The sequence below is a fragment of the Chiloscyllium plagiosum genome, unplaced genomic scaffold (genome assembly GCF_037043375.1).
Source record: "Chiloscyllium plagiosum isolate Xiang-an unplaced genomic scaffold, Cpla_swu_hap1 HiC_scaffold_13, whole genome shotgun sequence".
Classification (NCBI taxonomy): domain Eukaryota; kingdom Metazoa; phylum Chordata; class Chondrichthyes; order Orectolobiformes; family Hemiscylliidae; genus Chiloscyllium; species Chiloscyllium plagiosum.
The window spans coordinates 40,006,606-40,029,863 of record NW_028270151.1 but is presented as its reverse complement, the minus strand read 5'-3'; the positions used below and the strand labels follow the sequence as shown (position 1 = coordinate 40,029,863).

Genomic DNA, 23,258 nt, shown 5'->3' with positions numbered 1-23,258 from the left:
TACAATCAGGAGCTAAGAGAGCGGGTCAGGAGGGAAGGGTGGAGGCAGGTCAAGGAAGAGGGGCGCGGGCGGAGCAGGGGAGAGGGCCGTGAGCACATCAGGGGAGAGGAGCACAAGTGTTTTGAAAGTCAGTGAGAACACGTCAAGTGCAGCAGAGAACTTGTCAGGAGCGGGAGAAGGTCTCCAAAGGTGGAACTTGGAGCTTCAAAATCAACAAAATGTCAGAGGGCAGTGCAGGTTAGTTTAAGTTTTGTTGTTTACATTCAGTACCTGCTTGTTTAAACTCTTTCAGCTTTGTGTACGCGTGAATGAAATCTGTGATCTCACTCGTCTGTGGAAGATGTGAATAGGATATTTGCTGTTTGTTTATTGAAATCTGTCACTTAATTTGTTAAAAAAAACTTCTGTTGCTAACATTTCTATTGTCTTGTGCCAATTTAAATACTATTGTTTCTAATTAGTTCATGCTTTCCTTGTACATGGTGCCTTTATGTTTAATGGAGTGGTAATAATGTTTGAGAATATAGATTAATTCTGCTTCTGTGAGAGTCTAACTACCCCATACTACCACACATACACAAGGTTTGGTTACTATGTGATCACATGTAATGAGTGCATTAATGAGAAGGAAAAAGAAACCTTGAAAATGAAAATGTAGGCCTCAAGATGAGCTCTCGGGAGCAATGTTATTTTGACCCTGGTTTCTGCAGCTCAGAGTTAGAATCCCTATGGTGTAGATAGAGGTCATCTGGCCCAATATATTTACACCAACCCTCTAAAGAGCATCTCACCCTATTGCTGTAACCACACACTTACCAGGCCAATCCACAAACCAGCATACCCTTGGACTGTGTGAGGAAACCAGTGCACCAGCAGAAACCTATGCAGACATGAGAACATGCAAACTCCACATAGTCACCTAAGGCTGGAATCGAACTCAAATTCCTGGCGCTGTGAGGCAGCAATGCTAACCACTGAGCCACTCTCATCCTCGAATTAGGGTTGAAATTATAAATATTGCACAACATCAGGAGGGGGAAAGAGTTGTCTGGACGTTTTGTGCTACCAAGCAGTGACAACTTTTAGGGTGTCCTACCTGAGAGACAGGAAGGCTTGACTGTGTATCAGGCATGTGTCAGGATCCAGGATGTGATGATGGAAGAGCCTCTGCAACCTATCTGGATGAGATCAAGGAAGATGTGCAAACTGACCACAACATCATGGTGCTGGACACCATTCATATGGGGGGATGTAAAAGAAAATGTGATTTTGGTTAGGGATACGATGGTCAGTGGAATGGAAACTGTTCTCTGCGAACACAACAAGAGTTATGAAGGCAGTGTTAAATGCCTGGTGCCAAAGTTTTGGAATATCTTGTAATCAATGGAGGAGAGCTCAGGGGGAAGAGAGAAGATCCAGTTGTAGTGGTCCATGAAGGCACCAGTGACATCGGTAGAACTAAGAGTGAGGTACTTTAAAGGAAGTTTGAGGAACTGGGTTCAAACAGTGGTATGGGAAGAAGGGGTTTTGATTCATGAACAAGTGTTAGCTGTTCTGTTGGGATGAGTTCTACTTAAATTGCACTGAGATTTGTGTCCTGGTGAATCATTTTGTAATGTTTGGGGTGCAATTTAACTTCTCATGCCAAACCATTAAAACCCATGCTGTATAATCCTTGCTCTAAAAGTCAGGAAATTGAGTCAGTATTGGGAGAAATTTGGAATGAAAAGCTCAGAAAACGCTGGTGAGAGCAGTTTATGGGGAACCAGTTATCTCAGTTGGTTACACAGCTAACGTGTGAATCAGATTAATGCCAAGAGCACAGGATACAATCCACATTCCAGTTGAAACAGATGTGGAGCGTGCATTGTTACTTAACCCACTTGGCCATGGTCCAACAAGTATTCGCCAAGAAATTCCTTTGGGAGAAATCTCCAGATGAAGCGGAATTAGTTTATCGGCCCCTTGGTGATAAACCTACTACTGGACAGAGATTTAAGCAAGAAATTAAAAATTGTGAGGAACATTAATCATTACATAAATTGGGTGACTCAAACTGGCAATGGTTATCTGGAAGATAAGTTTGTAGAATGCTTTCTTGACCATTTCTAGAACAACACATTACAGAATCAACTAGCATTGAAGCTACTCTAGAATGAATATTGTACAATGAGACAGGGTTAATTAATAACCTCATTAAAAAATCATCTTGGGGAACAAGTGATCATACCCCAGTTAATTAAGTTTAAGAGGGAGGTACTCGAGTCTAAAAAAATGTGTCTTCAAGTTAAACTAAGATTACAAAGATTTCTTCTGGGTAAATAGATAAAAAGGTATGGTGATAAATAAACAGTAAAAAGCATTTAAAGAACTGATTCAAGACTTCCAGCAAAAATATGTTCCATTTTTAAAAGAATTCATGAAAAAGATCCATCTGTGGCTAGTGGAGAAATTAACAATGGTATTAGAATAAATGAGAAGGCTTGCAATGTTACAAAGAATGAGAGAAAGCTTGAGGATTGGGAGGTACTTAGGAACAACAGGGTGACAACTTGATACCAAGCCTTTTTAAGAACATGATAGGAATGTAAAAACAGATTGTAGCATGGTTTATAAGTACTGTATAGAAAGCATTGATCCCTTCAAAGACTGAGGCTTTTGTGGGAAAGGAGGAAACAGCAGAAGCATTGAATAAATATTTTTTGACTGCCTTCACCAGAAGAAGACGCAAATTAGGCACCAGGAACAGACAAAATTAAAATAATTAACCATGATCGGGAAAAAAAATTAGAGAAATCTAAGAGATATGAGCCAACAAGTTCTTCTGGGGAATCCTGCTTCCTGTGGTTCTAACAGGTAGTTGCAGAAATAATGGATGCAACTAGTTAAAATTTTCCAAGATTGTAGGATGGTCACAGCATATTGATTGTGAGCAAATGTCACATCACTATTTAAGAAAGAATGCGAGAGAGAAAACTGGGGACAACAGTCCAGTTACTTGACACCAGTCTTTGGGGGCATGCTGAAATCTATTAAGAAGAAAATCTTAACGCTACACTTAGAAATTAATTGTATGATCAGACAAAGTCAGAATAACTTCATAGAAGAAAAATTATGTTTAACAAATTTGTTACAATGTTTTTAAGGATGTAATTAGCAGGGTAGATAAAGGGGACCCAGTAGGTATGGGATTTCAAGAAGACATTTGGTAAGATGCCTACACATTTTAATAATAAAAAGCTCATAGATTTGGGGGGTAATATATTAGCACGGATGGAGGAATGGTTGGTACTGCCCATCATTTGAGCATGAGGATATTTGTGAGCATCCTCCTCATTGTTTTTCTACCATCATACAGATTGTAACATGTGATGTGTGTGGTTGTGGGGGTGTACAGTTGTACAGTGCTAAGCATAGCCTGTATCATTAATGAACTAAGCATTCAAAGCAGCCAAACTATTTTAAAAAAAAAACAGTTCTGAGGAAGAATTACTGGACTTGAAACGTTAACTCTGATTTCTCTCCACAGATGCTGCCAGACCTTCTGAGCTTTTCCAGCAATTTCTGTTGTCATTGTTGTAAACTTTTTTTTTATTTGAAGTGCTAGAAATCAAACCAACTCTTTCTGTCACATCAAACACTGAAGCATCTATTATAATATAATTGACGTGAAACTTTTATGGGATATTCAGCTCTTAATTTACAGCTCATGTGATCAGATGAAATATGTGGTTGAAATGACCTGTTATTTAGTTATTAGTATTTGACATTGTTTCATCCTGTTTGAGCACAGTGACAGAGGAAACTCGAGCTTAGTACCACTTCGGTAAGGAGAATGGATTAACTCTCAGTTTTCTTTGTCCATGCAGGACAAAGAAAAAAACATACATGATCATCCTAACATGACTGACACCATTTCAAACAACTTATAAACAAAATATACCTTTTAGCTAATTAACCTTTACAGATACAAAATTAGACAACTGACTTCCACATAAATACCTGAGATCAAGGCGTAACTATTGATGTCAAAATGCATGTTTCTCCAGAAGTCCATGTTTGAATGGCTTCATCCATCTTCATTCCAGATTTTTATTGAATTCAAATTTCACCATCTGTTGTAGTAGGATTTGAACTCAGGTCCCCAGAACATTACCTGGGTCTCCGGATTAATAGGTCCAGCGATAATGCCACTATGTCTGTCCTAACTGCTACTTGGTAGCCTCTTTTTTGAGATCAAAATTCTATGTGCACGGCACATTGTAATCATTTTGTATGTCACAGATTGGCCATATAACAGGTCAGGGAGGAGAAAGTGAGGTCTGCAGATGCTGGAGATCAAAGTTGAAACTTTATTGCTGGAACAGCACAGCAGGTCAGGCAGCATCCAGGGAACAGGAGATTCGACGTTTCGGGCACAGGCCCTTATATAACAGGTCATCCCAGATCTCTCCAAGTGCTGATTTCCTTCTTCTACATGTATCATTGTAGAACCATTATATTTTAAATAGCTATATTTCTTGAATTTCAATTTCTGAGTGGAATAAAAACAATCCAAACAGCCATAAATAATTTCTCAAAGCTCATTCTCAATATGGGGTTCAAAATGTGCCATATAATTCTTTGCTGTCAACAGAAATACTCTGGTGTTTTACTAAGCTAAGTCTCGCAAGGTAAAGAATGAGAAACCCCTCATCACCACAGCTTGCCCTCCCCAACACTAGCATTCCCTAAAACCTAATTTTACAACCACTCTTGTATCATAACAGCCTTCCAGCAGCAACATAGTCTGATCATAATACGTTTCATATAATTCTAATATTTAATATGGGAAACATTATTTCTGGTCACTTGTCACAAATTTTTTGTGGCATTAGCCTTGTAGTTCAGTATGAACATAAAGAGAAATTCGAACATTTGAAGGAATCTCTGTGAGTTAAATTAGGGAAAAGGAAAAATATTGGGACAAGAAGCATGTAATATTTTATGTTAAAATGTCTTATATTAAGATAAATGGGTGGAATTATGGCAAAGTATGGTGCACGATGAAGTTCTGAAATAAAAATGGATGGAATAGTGGATTTGATCAAAATGCAACTGCAAAAACATATGTCATGTGCCCTTGTAAGGAGATTACAATTTCAGCAAAAGTTGGCCAACCAAAACTAACAAAAATATTGTCATCATTGTTGGACAGATGAAGCATGAAATCAGCTTGGCAGCTCATACCTCCAGGGAAGCTCAATTCAATATCCAATGCATCTCTGGTTCTGGTGACTCTGCAGTTAGGGCACATCAAGCATGCCTGTATTAGTTAAACAGGACAAATCAGCAAACCATTTATAAAAGCCAATCTTTCAGTTGGAGGAGTGTCGTTGCTGGAGGCCATCAAGTTTCAGACCATCATCAAATTCAAGTGAAAGCATTATAGTCAGGGATGACAGTCAGTTAGCTCAGTTGACTGGATGGTTGGTTTGTGATGTAGAATGATGTCAACAGCGTGAGTTCAATTCCTGCACTGGCTGAGGTTACTGCAAAGTACTCTCCTTCTCAACCTCTCCTCTTGCCTGAAGTGTGGTGATCATAGGATCCCAACAGTATGGAAAAAGGCCATTTGAACCATTGAATCGATGCTGACTGTCTGAAGTGCAACCCACCCAGACACAAACACTCATCCTATTCCCATAACCCCACATTTTGCCACCTAGCCAGTTTATCCATGGACACTATGGGGCAATTTAGCATGGCCAATCCATTTATCCTGTGGGAGGAAACTGGAACACCCAGCAAAAACACATACGGACACAGGGAGAAGGTGCAAACTCCACACAGACAGTTGCCCAAGGCTAGAATCGAACCTAGATTGTGGGGCAGCAGTGGTAACCACTGAGCCATCCAGTTGCTCTTGATCCTCAGGTTAAATCACCACCAGTTGTCTCTCTGTAATGAGCGTACACCTTTTGGTCCTCTGGGATATGATGATAGAAGCCATTTATATGCTAACACTTACAAAGATAAGGAATATTCAGCCTCTGCAAGGGTAATTACCAGTGACAGCATAATGTTTTACACTGCTCTGAGTATAAATTAATATTATAGGTTATCACTGCAGGGGATCAGGTGCTAGGCACCTCATCAGATGCCTTGTGCTATCAATGTCTGTCACTTCATTACAACCGACAATGGATCATTACTTGTACCACAGTGGCACTGCCTCTTAGATATCTAACAGAGTTCACAGTTCTAACATAAAAAGAGCTACAACACTCACAACTCATGCATTGTCTAGTCACTGACCTTTCATCACAGCATCACAACAAGTGTACATATCTGACAGCTTTTTAAGAAAGGTTTGCATTGGATGAGAAAACAATAACCAAAGATGGCCTTTTGATTTGAGCTGCATTTGCCTGCCAAGTTTGTTGGCATCAGCCATTGATGCTGCCTTGCTTAGTCAGGCTTGTAGGTCTGGTCAGGTGTCATCCCTGGCACTGTAAGCATTAAACAACAAAAGTCTGCCTACACATGACAGAGACATTTTATGAGCTGATTGACATGGAGAAGCTTAGCCCTAATACAGTAAGTGTTTATGCAAAGACCTGCCTTGGTTCTGAAGGTGCCAAATTTGTGAAGAAGCTTATCGTCACTGGAGCTTGAAGCAACCTGTTCACCCTGTCAGGTATATACCTCATATTTTTAGCTGGCTTTGTGATCACACCTGCTTCTAGTTTGTGGATTGTATGATCGCATCTATGAATGTGATTCCAGAAACCTGGGTCCTGATGGGTATTCAGGACATCCTAACAAATTAAAAATAAGTTCCCAACAGGAAAGCCAACCACCTGCAAAGAAACTGAGTATCTGTCTTCCACCCAATCAATTACCTTTCTGCCTTTCCAAAAGCTCCATGTGCCTGAGGATTATTATTATTTTGAAGCAAAATTAATTTAATTATTGTTGAAGTTCAGTTTAGCTGGATTAACTTGTTGTTTTGGATTTAATTAAAATTCAAGTTAATCAATTTGGAACCTGAGAGAGGACCCACATATCATGGTGATCAACTAATCATTATTCCCCAAGACCTTAGTACAGGGATCTTCTTACTTCCAGAATGAAGAGCAACCATCTTTTACAGTAACAGTATTATAGCTTTTACTAAATCATGCCACAAAGAGGGGTAGGAGTGGCAACTCAACATGCCTGGTTATCGAGTTTTCCAACAGGATAAGCAAGAGATTGGAAAATGAAGGGGCTCGAACCATGTGTGAGGAGAGTTGATTCGCTGGGAAGGGCTTCAAATGAGGCCGTATGAGTTATCCTGTACAACAAAAAAAAAAGACAATCATACTGCTGGCTGTTTACTGCAGATCCTGAAACAAACAGAGAGTATTGAAAGAGCACAGGAATAGCAAATTGTTGAGAAGATCAGAAAATCAAAGGACCATCCTGGTAGGAGATTTCAACCACCCTAATAACTGGGATCTAATCAGGTAGCACAAGATACATGGAGTTTTTAAAATGCACATCCTGAGAAACCTTTTTTAACCAGAGTCTAGCAAACCCAACAAGAAAAGGAGGGTTCTGCATGTTGTTTTAAGGAACAAAACTGAGAAGTGGAGAGGTTATTAATCAGAGAGCATTTTGATGATGGGGTGACCATGATTTTATTGCAGTTACGGAGCAGATTTGAAGATAGACTAAGAGTAGAAGTTTGAAATAAGGAAAAGGCCAATTTTACTGAGGATGTGATCAGATAAAATTGATTGTAAGCACCTACTTGAAAGTAAATTAATGCCAAAGCAATATTCTTCAATGTAATGAATCCTGGAACAAATAGGATGACATGCAGAAAAAGAGTGCGACTCGAAAATTTAGACACTATCTCCACTCCCGTGCAAATCCCCTGATGTGAAGGAGCATACAAGATTTGATAAGGAACAGGTGATTTTTTTCAGATAGCAAACACATCAATACTGCTGAAAACCAAGAAGTGTAAAGTGGGGTGGAATTAAAAAGAAAATTAAAAAATCAAAGAGAGAAATGAAAAAAAGATATTGTAAAATCAAGGTAAAAATCCAAGGATGTTTTAAAACTGCATAACTTTTTGTATGTAGAGAAAGATGATAACCAAGGAAAGAATGGGGCCTATTAGAGACCATAAGAGTGTGTGTGTGTGTAAAGTTGCTGTAGTGCTGCACTCTCATTCGAGAGAGATGACTGTAGGTGAATTTAACCTCTGGATCACCATGCTTCAGGTGAGGGGGAAGGCAGGACCATCATGGTGACCTTAGCTGGTACAGGACTTAAACTTGTGCTGCTGCTTTCACTCTGCATTACAAACCAGCCATCCAGCCCACTGAGCTAACTGACTCCCATATATAGGTACAAAATGTGGACATGGATTCTGAATGAATAGTTTTTAAAATGATGATATAAAAGCAAGCCTATATTGTTTGTCTTTATTACCAGATTAAGCTTGATTTTCATCTTCAACTTGGGCACTCTTGGCTTTGTGAACCTGCCTTGGGGATAAAGTGGCTGCAGGGCTATGGTTTCCATTCTAAAGTGCAGGCTGGGGAGTGCCAGTTGACTTGAGGAAATAGCTCGGAGATTGAGGCAGAGTGTTGCTTTTCCTGCCCACATACCTACTTTGCATCATGAATACCCCACCCCTCCACTCAGACTGTGCCACCTTCTCCCCATGTTATAGGAATCAGCTCACCATTAGGAAAAGAATAAGATGGCAATGGTCACCTTACCGTAGCAGAATTGCACAGAGACTGTAAAATGATCTACAGTTGAACCTTCTTGGGCTGGGAAAACACTCCACATGCAAACCCGCCATCAATAAGACAGCAGGACTCAATCCAATCTGGCTCCATGTGGGTTTACTGATCCCACTTCCTGCATGTGCTGGGGACTGCTAACAGCAAGGCCATTGTAGCTGTAGCAAGCACTCAAAAGAAATAGGATAAAACTGAAGTGTTGTAGTCCTCAGGAACAGACAAGGTTCCCTCGGTACGGAAGATGTTCTTCTATCTTGAATGGGTTTCACCTTTCTAATAAGTTAAATGCTGTTGTGAGAAAAAGAAATGTTGACACGAGAAATTAATGTCTTTGGAAGCAGTTTTTGTAATGAAGGAGCTCTGGGAATTTCATTTGAAACAGCGAGGCCAAGAATGTAGGTTAATGAAACGGGGCTAGAAATAGCTCCATCGAAAAAGCTTGGTGTTGAACAGAACAGGATTTTCACCTGGTGTTGGTACAAAACCAGGATGAACTCATAAGACCACACTAGCAAGGGGGGCCAGACAATATTAGTATCCAGGCTTTGTTTTAATTTTGCAAACAAAGTTCCAATCTGAAGCTCAGCACAATGGTAAGCTAATTAGATGTCTTGCAGGTAGGAGAATAAAGTCATGCAGTGGAGCACTGTCAAAAGACCAAGGTAATAGTTTCTGACCAGCATGAAAAGAATGGAGGGGAGGTGGGAGAGTGGACAAGGTCCAGGACAGTTAAAAGAAGAGGTAGGAAAACCTGGAGCAGGGGAGACTAAGGTTTATTTGGAGGATCAAGAGGAGTGCACCTTCTGTGCTTGGTGCACAACTATATATCGATCATTTATGTGGATCAATTTGGTGAAAACTTTCCTGGACCAGCCAATAGGCTTTGCTTTATATCATCGGACTTGACATATGAGTATGAATGAGGTGTTGCCTTGTCTGTGTACACCTCATTAGGGGGAAAAGTTGTGGCCAGAAATAATTTATTGTAAATATGGGGTCAAGCATGTTGCTGCAGTTTTAACTACCACATACTCTGTTGATGTCAAAAGTAAGTTTAAAATTGTCATTAAGATTTTCATTGCCACATTGCAGGCCTTGGAGGAAATCAGTAACAACGGGTCAGCCACAGCATGTGAATGGACAATATGCAATTAGCATAGCATATGGGGAATCTTGGACTTCATAAATACAGGTAGTGAGTGCAAAAGCAAGGAAGTTTGGCTGAATCAGTATTAAACTCTGGTTAGTGAACAACTAAAATATGCATACAGTCTGGTCACCACACTTTAAGAAGGATATGATGTCACTTGAGAGGGTACACAGGATGTTGGCTAAGTCGTTCTCGGGATAAGAGGTTTTATTTACAAGGTTAGATCAGAGAAGCTGGAATTGTTTTTTGCACAAAGGAAATTGAAGAGAGATTTGATAAGGATATACAAGATTATAAAGAACTTCTCCTATTAGCTGAAAGAATAAGGACAAAGGGACACAAATGTAAGGTTCTTTGTTAAGAGATGCAGGGGTAATTAAGGAACAAATTAATACTTTGGAGCTCATTGCTTAGGAGGTTGGTAGAATTGGAGATGATTAATTGTTTCAAAACAAAATCTGATTGGTACTTGAGAGAAATAAGCTTACAGGTCAAAAGGGATAGAACAATAAAATGGATACTTTGTGGCCTATTGGCATGGATTTAATAAGTTGAATGGTTTCATTTGTCATAGTCGCTCTATCTGGAAGCAAGATGATCAAATACCTCCTATAACATGTTGATCACTTAGCTGTTTGAACTGAGCAAATGCTTTATCATGGAATGCAGGCAAAGTTGAACAAGATCATTTTTAAGGTAAGAAAGCTACCTTGATCATTACTCGGATACTTTTTGTGATATAAGTGTGATACTTCATACACGTTTCCACAAGAATTAAAATAATTTTGACCCTGCAAACTAAGATCATCTGGGAAAGAAGCAAATTTAATATGTCAAATTTCCATCTTCTTTCTTATTTCTCATGCATGCTTCCAATCATCAAAGCCACCTTGTTTTTATATCTTCCTTCAAATGTAGAAAAAAACCTTTATGTCATTGCTGAAAAAAACTTTTTGAGTTGCATGTCCAGATTCTGTGATAGTCTGAAATGGGTGTGCAGCACAACGTGAGGAGCTAGTGGAAATATTCAATTTGACTCCAAACTGCATGCTGTAGCTTTCCATTAACACGCTCAGTTTGAAGGGCATGAAACATGTTAGTACAAATAGAGTGAGTTAAGTGATAGTGGCTACACATCTCGAACTCAGTTTGCTCAACAAATTAGTTTGCTAATCTTAAGAGAATTTTAATTACATTTTAAACATGGAATGTGGTGAGATGAATGAAATGTCCAGGAGACTGCTGATAGCTATATTATTTAAATCATCTACAAATTTCCTTTGCGCAACACAGCATCTGTTCTTAAATTATACGCAAAGGAAGAATCTCCAAAATGAGTAATATGATGTAGATTTAGATACTGCTATTCATTAGTAGAAACTGAGGACTGCAGATGCTGGAGATCAGAGTCGAGAGTGTGGTGTTGGAAAAGCACAGCAGGTCAGGCAGCTTATGGGCTTATGCCCGAAACATTGATTCTCCTGCTCCTTGGATGCTGCCTGACCTGCTGTGTTTTTCCAGCACCACACTCTTGACCATTATTCATTAGACAAGCATTCATGGGGCTGAATATTCACAGAGTCAAAGCTTTAAAATTACAGATGGAATCCAAATTTCATTTCCAACAAGTCAATTTTTTTTTGTCAGCAGAGGGGAAGGGGCTAGTGCATGATCCATGCAGACAAGAAACCCAAACTCATTTGAACTTAATGATCATTTCAAACAGAAACCGTTTTGGCTGTTCCACAAAGTGTGGTAATAATAAATTCATGGAATAAATCAAAACACTCTTTAAGATGGCTAAAATTTGTTTAAATGTCATGAATTGAAGTTTCTTGTTTAATTTTCCTCTTTATGAAGATGACAAATTTTCTGAAAATGTCAGCAGGAGATTTTTAAGAAAACATTTCTTTCATTGACAGACCATTTAGTTTGATTTGAAAAACACATTACCATCTTTGGTCACACTTCCCAGGACTTTTAAGACATTACTGCAGATACCTGTCTGAGTTCCAAAAGTTAGAATTATCTCCTTTGAAGCAGGATTGCGGGATGGAGGAGCTGACAGTGACTACACATCTCGAGCTCCATTTGCCCAGCAAGCTAGTTCATTTTTGCCTTCACTGTTAAGACTGCTGATCTCACCTGATTTTCCAACATTCTCAGTCACATTCTTATTGTTCAGAGGCTGGAAAGATTCTGCTACTTACCTTTGCTTTGTGGATAAGCACTTGGTTATGCATAAGGCTTCTGGCTGCCCCTACTGTGGAATTTCAATCATCCTTTGCAGGAGGAATCTACCAAACGTAATAGTTCATATGAGCCATCTTCAATTTGTCACCAAGACATCAACAGATCCCACCTGTCTGCAAGGGCTGGTTATAGGTTGGCATCAGTCTTAAGGTTTAGATCAAAGTGGTGCTGGAAAAGCACAGCAGGTCAGGCAGCATCCGAGGAGCAGGAAAATCGATGTTTCGGGCAAAAGCCCTTCAAAATCTCTATTCCTGATCAAGGGCTTTTGCCTGAAATGTCAATTTTCCTGCTCCTCGGATGCTGCCTGACCTGCCGTGCTTTTCCAGCACTACTCTGATCCAAACTCTGGTTTCCAGCATCTGCAGTCCTCACTTTTGCCTATCAGTCTTAAGATGTCCATTCACATTCCATAAGTACAGAAAGAGGAAACTTGAGAAGAAGTCCAGCATCATTGCTTGTCACTTTGTTTCAATAGGGATACTGGATCTGTATCTACCACAAATGCAGACCTAACTGCATCCACTAGAGAGCTCCAAAAAATCCCAGGACAATGCAGCTGGAATGTTCACCAAGCACAAAGGGTCTCTGTCGCAGTTTCTTCTACCTGGCTTGAGGACATAATTTCCAAAGTGCAGGGAAGAAGAAAATATCTCCTGTTATTTACTCATGAATCTAGTCATAACATTTTGTGTGTTGTTGCAAAAGCGAAAATGGAAACAGATGTCTTTTATGGGCTATATGGTGACTGACATTTCTCTTGGCCGTTGAGATTTTAAGTGGTTTGTTATGGAAAAGGATTTTGTGACAAGGTTTAAGTGTACATGTCATCTTCCACTATCTGTGAATAATAACTACACAAGGTGGCATTCTGGCTGTCTTCAAAGTACAAGAACAATTAGGGGCTGAATTATCAGAACAATGTGGGCAAAGGTGTAAAATCTAGTAAATCATGTTAAAGTCCAGGAAGGCATTTTTTGACCTCAGAAGCAACTTGTTGCATTTATTAACTAATTCCAGTTGTTATGACAAGATTCTCTCCAGGTAATGTTGCATTATCTATTAAGGGTGGGGGGGGGGGGTGGGGGTGTTATCACCTATTAATGACATTAATAACTGCAAATCTTGCCTCATTATTACACAACTTTCTACCCTATGATCTGCTGCAAGCAAACTAGACACTGAATTCCCAGCCTGGAAGTCAGAACAAGTAGCTGATACTTGTTGCAAAGCATCTCCAGATTGACACCAGGCATCAACTTCTCAGGATGTGCTCAATGGGCACCGTCCGCGCACACATTCCTAAACATTACTACCTTGACATGTACAAGCTGCTAAGAACCCAAGTCTTTGATTCACTTACAGTATGTTTCTATGCTTCAGTGTTGCACATCGGGGTGCAATGCCAACTATCATTGTAATGCTGCAGTAGGGATGCTATGTGCTCAAGGAAATGCACTCAGCTCACACACTGCACCAGACTGCACTTCTAGGCTTTTTGCTTCTGATCATAGTGCTCACCAACTCCAAGCCTGCCTGGACACTCATAGAAGCCCTACCTTGCTTTGCATTTTTGTGCCTTATCCCTGAACCAGGGATATCTGGGTTGAGTACTGTTGCATCTCTTTAGCATAAATGTAAAGCCAGCAGAATTGTCGTGGTTGTCAGCAGTCCTCAGTCAAGTCAAAGGGGATAGTTTTTGGTCAGGGGCTCCCAGCACAATACCAGTCCAGGTGCTTGGACATAGTTGGTCAGCTGTTCGGAGCAGTCAAGAGTCAGCATTCTTTCCTTATACTGGTTGACTATCAGGCAGTACACACCATCTTTACTCTTTCTGCCTTGTTATGCACTGTTTTCTTCCCAGAAAGAGAGAGAGGCAAATAATGATGGAGTTGAAAGTGGGTAACATGGTTGTTAGGTTTGGTGCAGGTGAGGAGGTGTCCCAAGTGAATGAGTAAGCAGCACAGAGGGCATATCGGATTTGGGATCGCTGGTTGTTAGGGTGGGTGAGAGCAAGTGAGGGAGCACTTTGTAGGTGTTAGTGAATGGCACAGTATGAGTTTTGGGTGGGGGGGACGCGTTGATGCAGTAGCAGAGATACAGTGAGTGTGAGGATTCTGAGAGAAGATGATGGTACTTATGTGGATTGGAGAAAGTGATAGTATTCCTACATTGCTGTGCATTCCTCCAGGTGACTGAGACTGTGCTGACCCAAGTGGCAATCTAGGACCAGGCTGATACGATGTAGTGTTGTGGCCTCCTCTTCTGGTCCTGGGAGCCTACCTCTGCACCGCCCTGTCCATCAAGACATCCAGGTTTCTGCTGGAAAGCCTTGCACCTACCTTGCCCAGGCCAAATGTCTGGAAACAAACAGGTCAACTTGGGCATTAAGTTTTGGTCATGGTGAACAATGGCCTTTTAAATAAAACACCAGAGCCAGAGAAGCCATTCCATTCTGGGATATCCTAACAATCGTGAGTCATTCTGAGTATGGCACATGATAGAATGAGGCTAGAATCAGACAAGTGGGCACCTTGAGGTGGGATAGGCAGTTAACAAAGGTACATTTGATAACTTACAGGAAGAAAATTCACTAGGCCTTGTGAAGATAAAGCCTCCGAGAAGCTCAACACAACTGGCACTTAGTGAAAAAAACCATAAGATTCAGTCCATGTCTTTATTGCTAGATTAATTACGAAAAGTTCAAGAGATACCAGAAGTTAAGGTTTCAATTCCTCTAATCCCCTGTGAACGCATGACTTTGCGGAAGTCTTCATGTAGCTACAGTGCTGCTGTATTGAGTTTCCTGTGGGAATATCTTCTTCAATAATCTTTTTGGCAATGTTTTCTGTCTCTTGTTTTAAACATCTTCAACACTTTTCAGGGGCTCCAATTTGAGGATTTTTTTCTTTTGAAGGTTTTTATTCCCCTATGCAATGCATGGTTGTTGAGAATAGAGTTTTTTTAAAACATTTTTATGCTGTCATACATTTTAACCACCCTTATCTACTTTGTCAACTTATTCTTCTTACTAACATAATTGGTTTTCTTTGAACATAAGACCACAGTTTTGGCCTTAACTACATTGATCTCAAACTCTATGAAATTGTATCATTTTGATTACTGTTCCCCAGCTGGTACTTTAGTTGTACTTTATTATAAGATCACTAACTAACCGTGTCTTTGCACAATGCAAGGTATTGCATTTTGGTATGACAAGCAAGTTAATATTAGGGCCTTGGGTAGTGTTGTTGAACAGAGGGCCATGGGAGTTCAGGTACATAATTCTTTGAAGTTTAGATAGGGTGGTTAAGAAGACATTGGTACATTTGTCGTCATTGCTCAATCCTTTGATTATAGAAGTTGGGAAGTCATGTTGAGGTTGTACAGGACATTAACTTGGCTTTTTTCTGGAATACTGTGCCAGTTCTGGTTGCCAGTTATAGGAAGGATATTATTCAGCTGGAGAGGTTCAGAAGAGATTTATTAAGATATTGCTGGTATGGAAGCTTTGAATTATAAAGAAAGGTTGGATAGGCTAAGATGTTTTCATCTGAGTACAGGAGGTTGAGTGGCAACCCGATAAAAAAGTATAAAATAATGAGGGGTATAGAGAGAGTTAATGCCCGTTGTCTCCCCACTAAGATGGGGCTTTCAAGACAAGGGGGCACATTTTTAAGGTGAGAGGAGAGAGATTTAACAAAGACATGGGGGCAATTTTTTACACAGAGAGTGGTTCGTGCATGGAATTAACTTCCAGAGGGAGTGGTGGATGCTGGTACAATTATAAAGTCTAAAAGACATTTGGATAAGAACAGGAAAGATTTGGAGGGATATGGGCCAAGAGCAGGCAGGTGGAACTAGTTTAGTTTGGGATTCAATTCAGCATGGACTGGTTGGACCGAAATCTCTGTTTCCATGCTGTATGGCTGTAAGGTGTTTGCTCATGTATTTTTGTTTTATTTATTCATGGTCTTGAGCATCATTGGTTGGATCACCATTTATGGCCTATCCCTAACTGCCCAAGAGAAGATGGTGGTAAGCTACCTTATTGAACCACTACAATCCTTCGGGTGTGGCAATATTGGCTGTTAGGAATACAGTGTTCCAGGACTTTGACCAAGCAACAGTGAAAGAGCAACAATATAGTTCCATATCAGGATGATGTGTGAATTGAAGGGGAACCTGGAAGTGTTGCTTTTCTCATAATATTTGTCTTTGTTCTTCTCGATAGTAGAGGACACACAAGTTTAGAAAGTGCTGTTGAAGTAGGTTTGGTGAGTTACAGCAATGAATTTGGTAGATATACATTTTGCTCCTTCAGTGTGTCGGTCATGGATAGTGAATGTTGAAAGTAACAGGGTGCCTATCAAGTGAGCTGCTTTGTTCTGGATAGTGCTGAGCTTTTTGAGTGTTTTTGGGGATGCACTGATCTGGTCAAATGTAGACCATTCCATCACATTTCTGATTTGGCCTTTTCGATTGTAGACAGGCTTTGAGGAGATAGGAGAAGAGTCTCTTGCCACAGAATTTCTAGCCTGCAGTCAGATCTTTTAGTTACAGTGTTCATGTAATGGGTCCACTTCAGTTTCTGGTCAATGAGGTTGATCGTAGGGGATTGAGTGATGGTAATGCCATTGAATATGGGCAGTTGTTAGATTCTGTCATTAGAGATGGCCATTGCCTGACACTTGGTTATTGCAAATGTTACTGGCCACTTATGAGCCAGAGCTGGGCTGTTTGCTGCATATGGACATGGACCGCTTCAGTATCTGAGGAGGGGTGGCAGGGCACAAGTAGTACTGAGAATTGTGCAATTATTGGCCAACATTCCCACTTATAACCTCATGATGGAAGGAAGACCATTGATGAAGCAGCTGAACAGCTGGTGGTTGTGCATAGAACACATCACTGAGGAACCCCAATGGTAGTGTCCTGTGCTCAGACGTTTGACCTCCCACAATCATAATCCGCTTCCTTTGTGCTAGGTAAGACTCAAAAGAGCCAGGAATTTTCCTCCTGATTTCCAATGAATTAAGCTTTACTCGAGTTTCTTGATGCCTGTAATATTAAAAACAATCATTCTGAGCTTACCTGTGGAATTCAGCTCTTTTGACCATGTTTGGACCAAGGCTGCAATGGAGCTAGGAGCAGAGTGACCCTGGCAGAACCCAACCGAGCATCAGAGACCAGGTTATTGCTTTCTGAATGCTGCATGATACTACTCTCGACGACCACTTCCATCACTTTGATTGGGAGTGGAATAACAGTGCACTAATTGACTGCATTGAAATTCTGCTGCTGCTTGTGGACAGGACTTACTGGGCTCTAAATAATTGAGAATGGGATATTTGCACAGCCTCCTCTTCCTGTTACATATTTTGTTGTTCACCACTTTGGATAGATTACATGCAGCTTCAGACAGTCCAAAAAGTCTGACTAACAACTTCCAAACCAGAGTTCTGACTCTTAATGCAGTAATGTCTCAAAATGTTTATTAAATATCTGAATTTTGGAACTTCAAAATAGAGTTTGAAAATTGATATTAAAAAAATGATATTCCCAATGAATTTTCACTTCTAGATTGTGTTCTGACATTTTTTTTAGAATATTCAGTGTTGGATTTCACAGACTCTGTAACAGATTTCCCAACAGTGTGCTCACTGATGAACCAGGTTGTCTGTAAAAGATTAGATTTTAGAGCTGTGGGCAATTGTGTAGTTAGAGCCACTCTAAATTAAAATCAAAGTTTTGAACTAACCTCCCACTGAAACCCTGAAGGTTTATTAAAACTGCCATATAATCCACTTACACTTTAATTTGATGCTGACATGATAACAGTACCTTGTAGCGTTCATTTCTAATTGCACAGACGAAATAGATTGTTGGCTCCGAGAGTCTCACATTATTAGCAAAAACATCTTCCAAGGTAGTTTTATCTATTTGGTGGCATAGATCATAAGGTTATACAAGCGAATAAGTCTTTCTACTACCCATGTAGCTCATCCACCTTGATAGACCCATCCCATTCTTGAATGGACTACCTTCCCATTGTAGCATTTAATTGTTTCTGACATGATTCTAGGACTTTAAATTGCACTTTATCAATCTTTTTCAAATTGTTACTTCTTGTTACCTCATTCTTCATGTGAAGAATTTCCTGCGATCAGTACTAGATTTACATTTTAATAATTTAAAATGGTGTCATGATCAAATGGCTAGCAGATTCGATTGACTGAATTGTCTTACTGTGTCCTTTTGTCCTAACTGTGAATTTAGTTTAAATGATGTTCTCAATATATACATTTCTATGGTGTTTGCTATCTTGGAAACCTCTTTAAAATCAGCTCTCAAAATCCTCTTTTCATAGTTAAAATTTCTCTACTTACAGTTCAGGATACTCCCCACTTGCCTGGATGGGTGCAGCTCCAATAGCACTCAGAAGCTTGACACCATCCAGGACAAAGCAGTCCACTTGATTGGCTCTGTAATACAACATAAAACTCTAATGACTCATTCAAAAGTCCTGTTGCTCATTATTACATCTCAGAGATTCTAAAAATAATTTTTAATTTGTGAGATGTGGGCATCACTGGCTGGCCAGCATTTATTGCCCATTCCTTGAGAAGGTGGTGGTGAGGTACCTTCTTGAACTGCTGCAGTTGACCTGCTGTGGAGTTGACCGACAATGCCCTTTTGGATGAGTCATTAGAGTTTCATGCAATATTATTGCTGTCTGGACGTTGATAACATGGCCAGCACTTATTGACCATCCCTCATTGCTCTGGACAATGTGTTGGTGAGCTGCCTTCTTGATGTAGTCCTTGTGAAGTTAGGGAAGGAGTCCAGGCTGTTGTCCCAATGCAGGTGAAGAAGTCATGATATAGTTTTAACTCAGGGCTGCATGTGATTTGTGGAGGGACACATGGGATGATACAATTGGATGCCTCATCAGTGAAGTCCGGAGCTTCAGCTAAACCAAAGATGTCCAAACAATCTTAACAAATGATTATGTAATGGGATTAATTCTAGTTGTAGTTATTGTTTATCTCTTCAAAGCCTTACGTATGACTCCGACTGTTGCATCAAGATCAGCATGGTAGTCACAGACTTCTTCATTATCATTGCAGGAGAACAGCAATGTTGAGTATCCTACTGATTCCTTTTCCAGATGGTTATTGATTTTATCATGAAGAAGGTGATAATGGGTGCAGACTTTGCCAACCCTGGCATCACCATTGATTTGACAGTCCTAGATAATGCAGGTCTTTGGCATTGCCTTCCTGGCTGAAGATTCATGTACCAGATCATCAGTCTTTGAGATAGCATTGCAAATTGGGTCTTTGCAACAACTGCCAGAAGACCAAGACAATACTAAATGGTGGCAACAAGGCTGTCTTATTAACATCAGACAACACCACATCAAGGCTGTTAACCACTTTCCCATCTAGGCAGCAACATCTCCAGGAACGGTGATGTAGCAATCACTGTCCACACAAGAATCAACAAAGCAGCATGCTGTTCAAGCTACTCTACACCATGTAGGCATTGAACACTATCACCCACAGTCATCAAGTTACCACATTATATGTCTGTGGGAGTACCAACATAATCTGTGCCAATGAGACACAGAAGAGAACAGCAAAGATGTTGCAGAAGTTAGAGTCTTACCAGCACAATCTCTGTTAAATCCCAGATATCACTTGGAAAGACAGCATCATTGACAATTAAGTGCTACTTGCAGGATATTCTGACAGAAAGATGACTGTAACTAGCACCAGATTGGAAAAGGAGATGGGGATGAGATAAGATCTCACAAAGTGCGTTAAAGGAGGGTCTTCAAGCAAAGGGCACCACCTGAACTGGAGCAAAAGAGATACCAATGTGACAGGATTGGTGGCAGAGTCTTGCTGCCCATTATCCCTCATCGAGGGGCACGAGGCACAAACAAATTAGGTGATGCTAATATGTAGCCTTTCCCACATTTCATCAACTTTCATCTGAGGTTTCTTAGGATCAAAATTTTTATGATCTTATTCATATGATGGTCTTGTTCAGAGGAACGTTTTAAAAACTCTTTAGAACATAGAACATAGAACAATACAGCACAGAATAGGCCCTTCAGCCCACGATGTTGTGCCGAACATTTGTCCTAGCTTAAGCACCTATCCATTTACCTATCCAATCGCCACTTAAAGGTCACCAATGATTCTGACTCTGCCACTCCCACAGGCAGTGCATTCCATGCCCCACCACTCTCTGGGTAAAGAACCTACCCCTGACATCCCCCCTATACTTTCCACCCTTCACCTTAAATTTATGTCCCCTTGTAACTTTGTTACAGAAGGACAATAAGAAAGACAATACAGAAGGACACTAGTCACCTAGTGACTAGTGAGACAACTAAATATTATGTAACCAATTGGAAGGAAAGGTAAAGGTGCTATAATCCCAGAGGACCATAGGGCACATGCTCAGTAGAGCTGATGAGTGGTGGGTTTAACTTGAGAGTCACCACCCTTCAGGCGATGGATGAGGTTGAGAGGTGAGACCACCATAATGACCTCAGCCAGTGCAGAAATTGAATCCGTCTTGTTGGCATCGCTGTGCATCTTAGACTAGCCTTCCAGCCAACTGAGCTAACCAAGCCCTAACCAAGTAAAAGTAATAAATGTAGGTATCACATTATGTTTCAGGCACTATCTTTTAAATGTTGCCATGGTCATCATAAGGAATAGTTATGACTAAGGAATGTGCACAAATGTTGTACCTGACTCTTCCAATCTACAAAACTTGTTCCTGTTGTGTTATTTGTTGTCAAACCTTATTAGTATTACACTATTACTGAATAATAAAATGAGGAAGAATTTCTTCCCTCAGAAGGTTGAGAGCCTTTGGAACTCAGTGCTGCAGAGAGCTGTGGAGACAAGAGTCCTTGTGTATATTTAGGGGAGAATTAGATTCTTGATCAGTAGGCGAATCCAGGATTATGAGGAAAACTCAAGAAAGTAGATGCGAGGAATGTCGGATCAGCTGTGATCCTATTGAATGGTAGGTCAGGCTTGAAGGTCTGAACAGCCTACTATGTTCCTATTTCTCATGGTCTTATAAAAACTATGAACTCCCCAAATAATCAATTCATTTCAATAAAGGTGAATAATTTGTGTTGATATGGAGGCAATTTGGCAATATGTAGCATCCTGTTGGTCATTTGATCACTTTATGTTTTGTTCATTGTGTTCATGTAGCAAAAAGGAACTCACTCATATGAATATTGCAGTTCTATAGTAATATCTCAATATGATTGGAATAGTAGGAGAAAATGAGGGCTGCAGATGCTGTAGATCAGAGCTGAAAATGTGTTGCTGGAAAAGCGCAGCAGGTCAGGCAGCATCCAAGGAACAGGAGAATCGATGTTTCGGGCATAAGCCCTTCTTCAGGTAGTGAGCTTCAGCAAATAAAATCCAGCATATTTGTTAAGTAATGAATATCTGTTAAGTAATGAAATAATATTGCATTTGTCTTTTGTATATCACTCGTGTATTCTTAATTCTCCATAGTACTTCAATCGTGTCCAGGTGGCCTAGAGGCAACTGAAATTTCCATGCAACGACAGATGGAAACAAAGAATTGCTGTTGCACAGATTGTCAACACAAAAGGGTTGACTTTGTTTGTGTCTGGGTAGCACATCAAGTAAATACTCTTTAGCAGTGTGATGTGGCCAAGATATCTGAAACACAATGTTATTACATACCAAGTTTAATTTTCCCTTTTATTCCTTGAATATTTTAAAGTGCTGAATATTAGGTATATTGAGAGAACAAATGGATTAGCATTGCAGAAACATAATGTCAATGATTGGTCTCAGCGCTAAGGAAAAATCATTACCTTTGTGCTCCCTGATCTAAAGGAGCTGCCAGGTTCTTTATTTCAATTGTACAGAGAGACTTTGGGATGTGTAAATAAAACATCACATGGTATTTACATAAAAAATAGGAATTAATGGGCAAGCTGTTATATGTTACTCTCTAACTTTATTGTTGCATCAAGACGTTTTTTTTAAAGGTTTTAGATTGGTGGGTGCCTCTTAAAATGCATATGTGTTTTTTAAACGGTTATATGTATTTTAACCCTGTGAAGTTGATGAATACTGATCAATATTTATTTATTTTGGTCCAGGATCAGTATGAAATTGAAGATGACATGACTGCATCAGAGGTGAGCCATCTGTTAATGCTGCTAACTAATTCATTTTCTTTAAGTGACTACACTAGCATCTCTTGAAGAACAAGAAAGCAGGTTACAATTATAAATTAGACTGTGTTGAATTTATTGGGAATGACGCAACACATTTGCATCGACAGGATCGTGAAAGTATCACATGCAATTCAGCTGATCAGGGCTGAAGATTGTAGCCTGTAATATGAAATTGCTGTCAGCTTTTAATATGCCTCATCAGTCTACCCAAGATTGTCAACAAAGTGATGAAGAAGTCATCAATAGAGCTATCGAGCAGCAGTTTCTCAACAATAACCTGATCACTGATTCACATTTTGCATTTCATGAGAGCCACTCAACTCCAAATCTTATTAAAGCCTTGGTCCAAATATGTACAGACAAGCCGAACTCCAGATGTGAGGTGAAAGTGACTGCTCTTGACATGAAGGCAGCATTTGGCAGAACATCAATAGCCCTTACAAAAGTGCAGTCAGGGGAAAGTCTCTTCACTGAACTGTATCATACCTTGCACAAAGGGAGATGGTTACTGTTGTTGAATGTCAGTGCAAAGGTTTCTCAGCTGCTGTTTGCTGATGATTGCATTTGGTTTAACATCATTCACAACTCCTCACTTTCTGAAGCAGTCCACGTCCATAAGCAGCCAAACCTAGACAACATCCAGGCTTGATTCATAAAGGAACAAGTAGTGATGAAGCCACACATGTGCCAGACAATGACTATTTACAACATGAGAGAATCTAATGATCTCCCCCTTAACTCTCAATGGCATTATCACCACGAATAACCCACTTTCAGCAATCTGGGGGGTTACAGTTGACCAGAACCTGAAGTG

The 23,258-nt window shown here is 40.1% G+C and overlaps 1 protein-coding gene across 2 annotated transcripts in view; it reads left to right on the top strand.

Moving 5' to 3' along the window:
* The window catches only part of LOC122555979 (chloride channel protein 2), a 624,753-nt gene that overhangs the window by 571,367 nt on the left and 30,128 nt on the right, over positions 1–23,258 (top strand). For both annotated transcript variants that reach the window (XM_087993551.1, XM_043702310.2), the window contains one exon: positions 22,367–22,405. In XM_087993551.1, the coding sequence (XP_087849677.1) occupies positions 22,367–22,405 (39 nt within the window). The remainder of the gene's footprint in view (positions 1–22,366; positions 22,406–23,258) is intronic.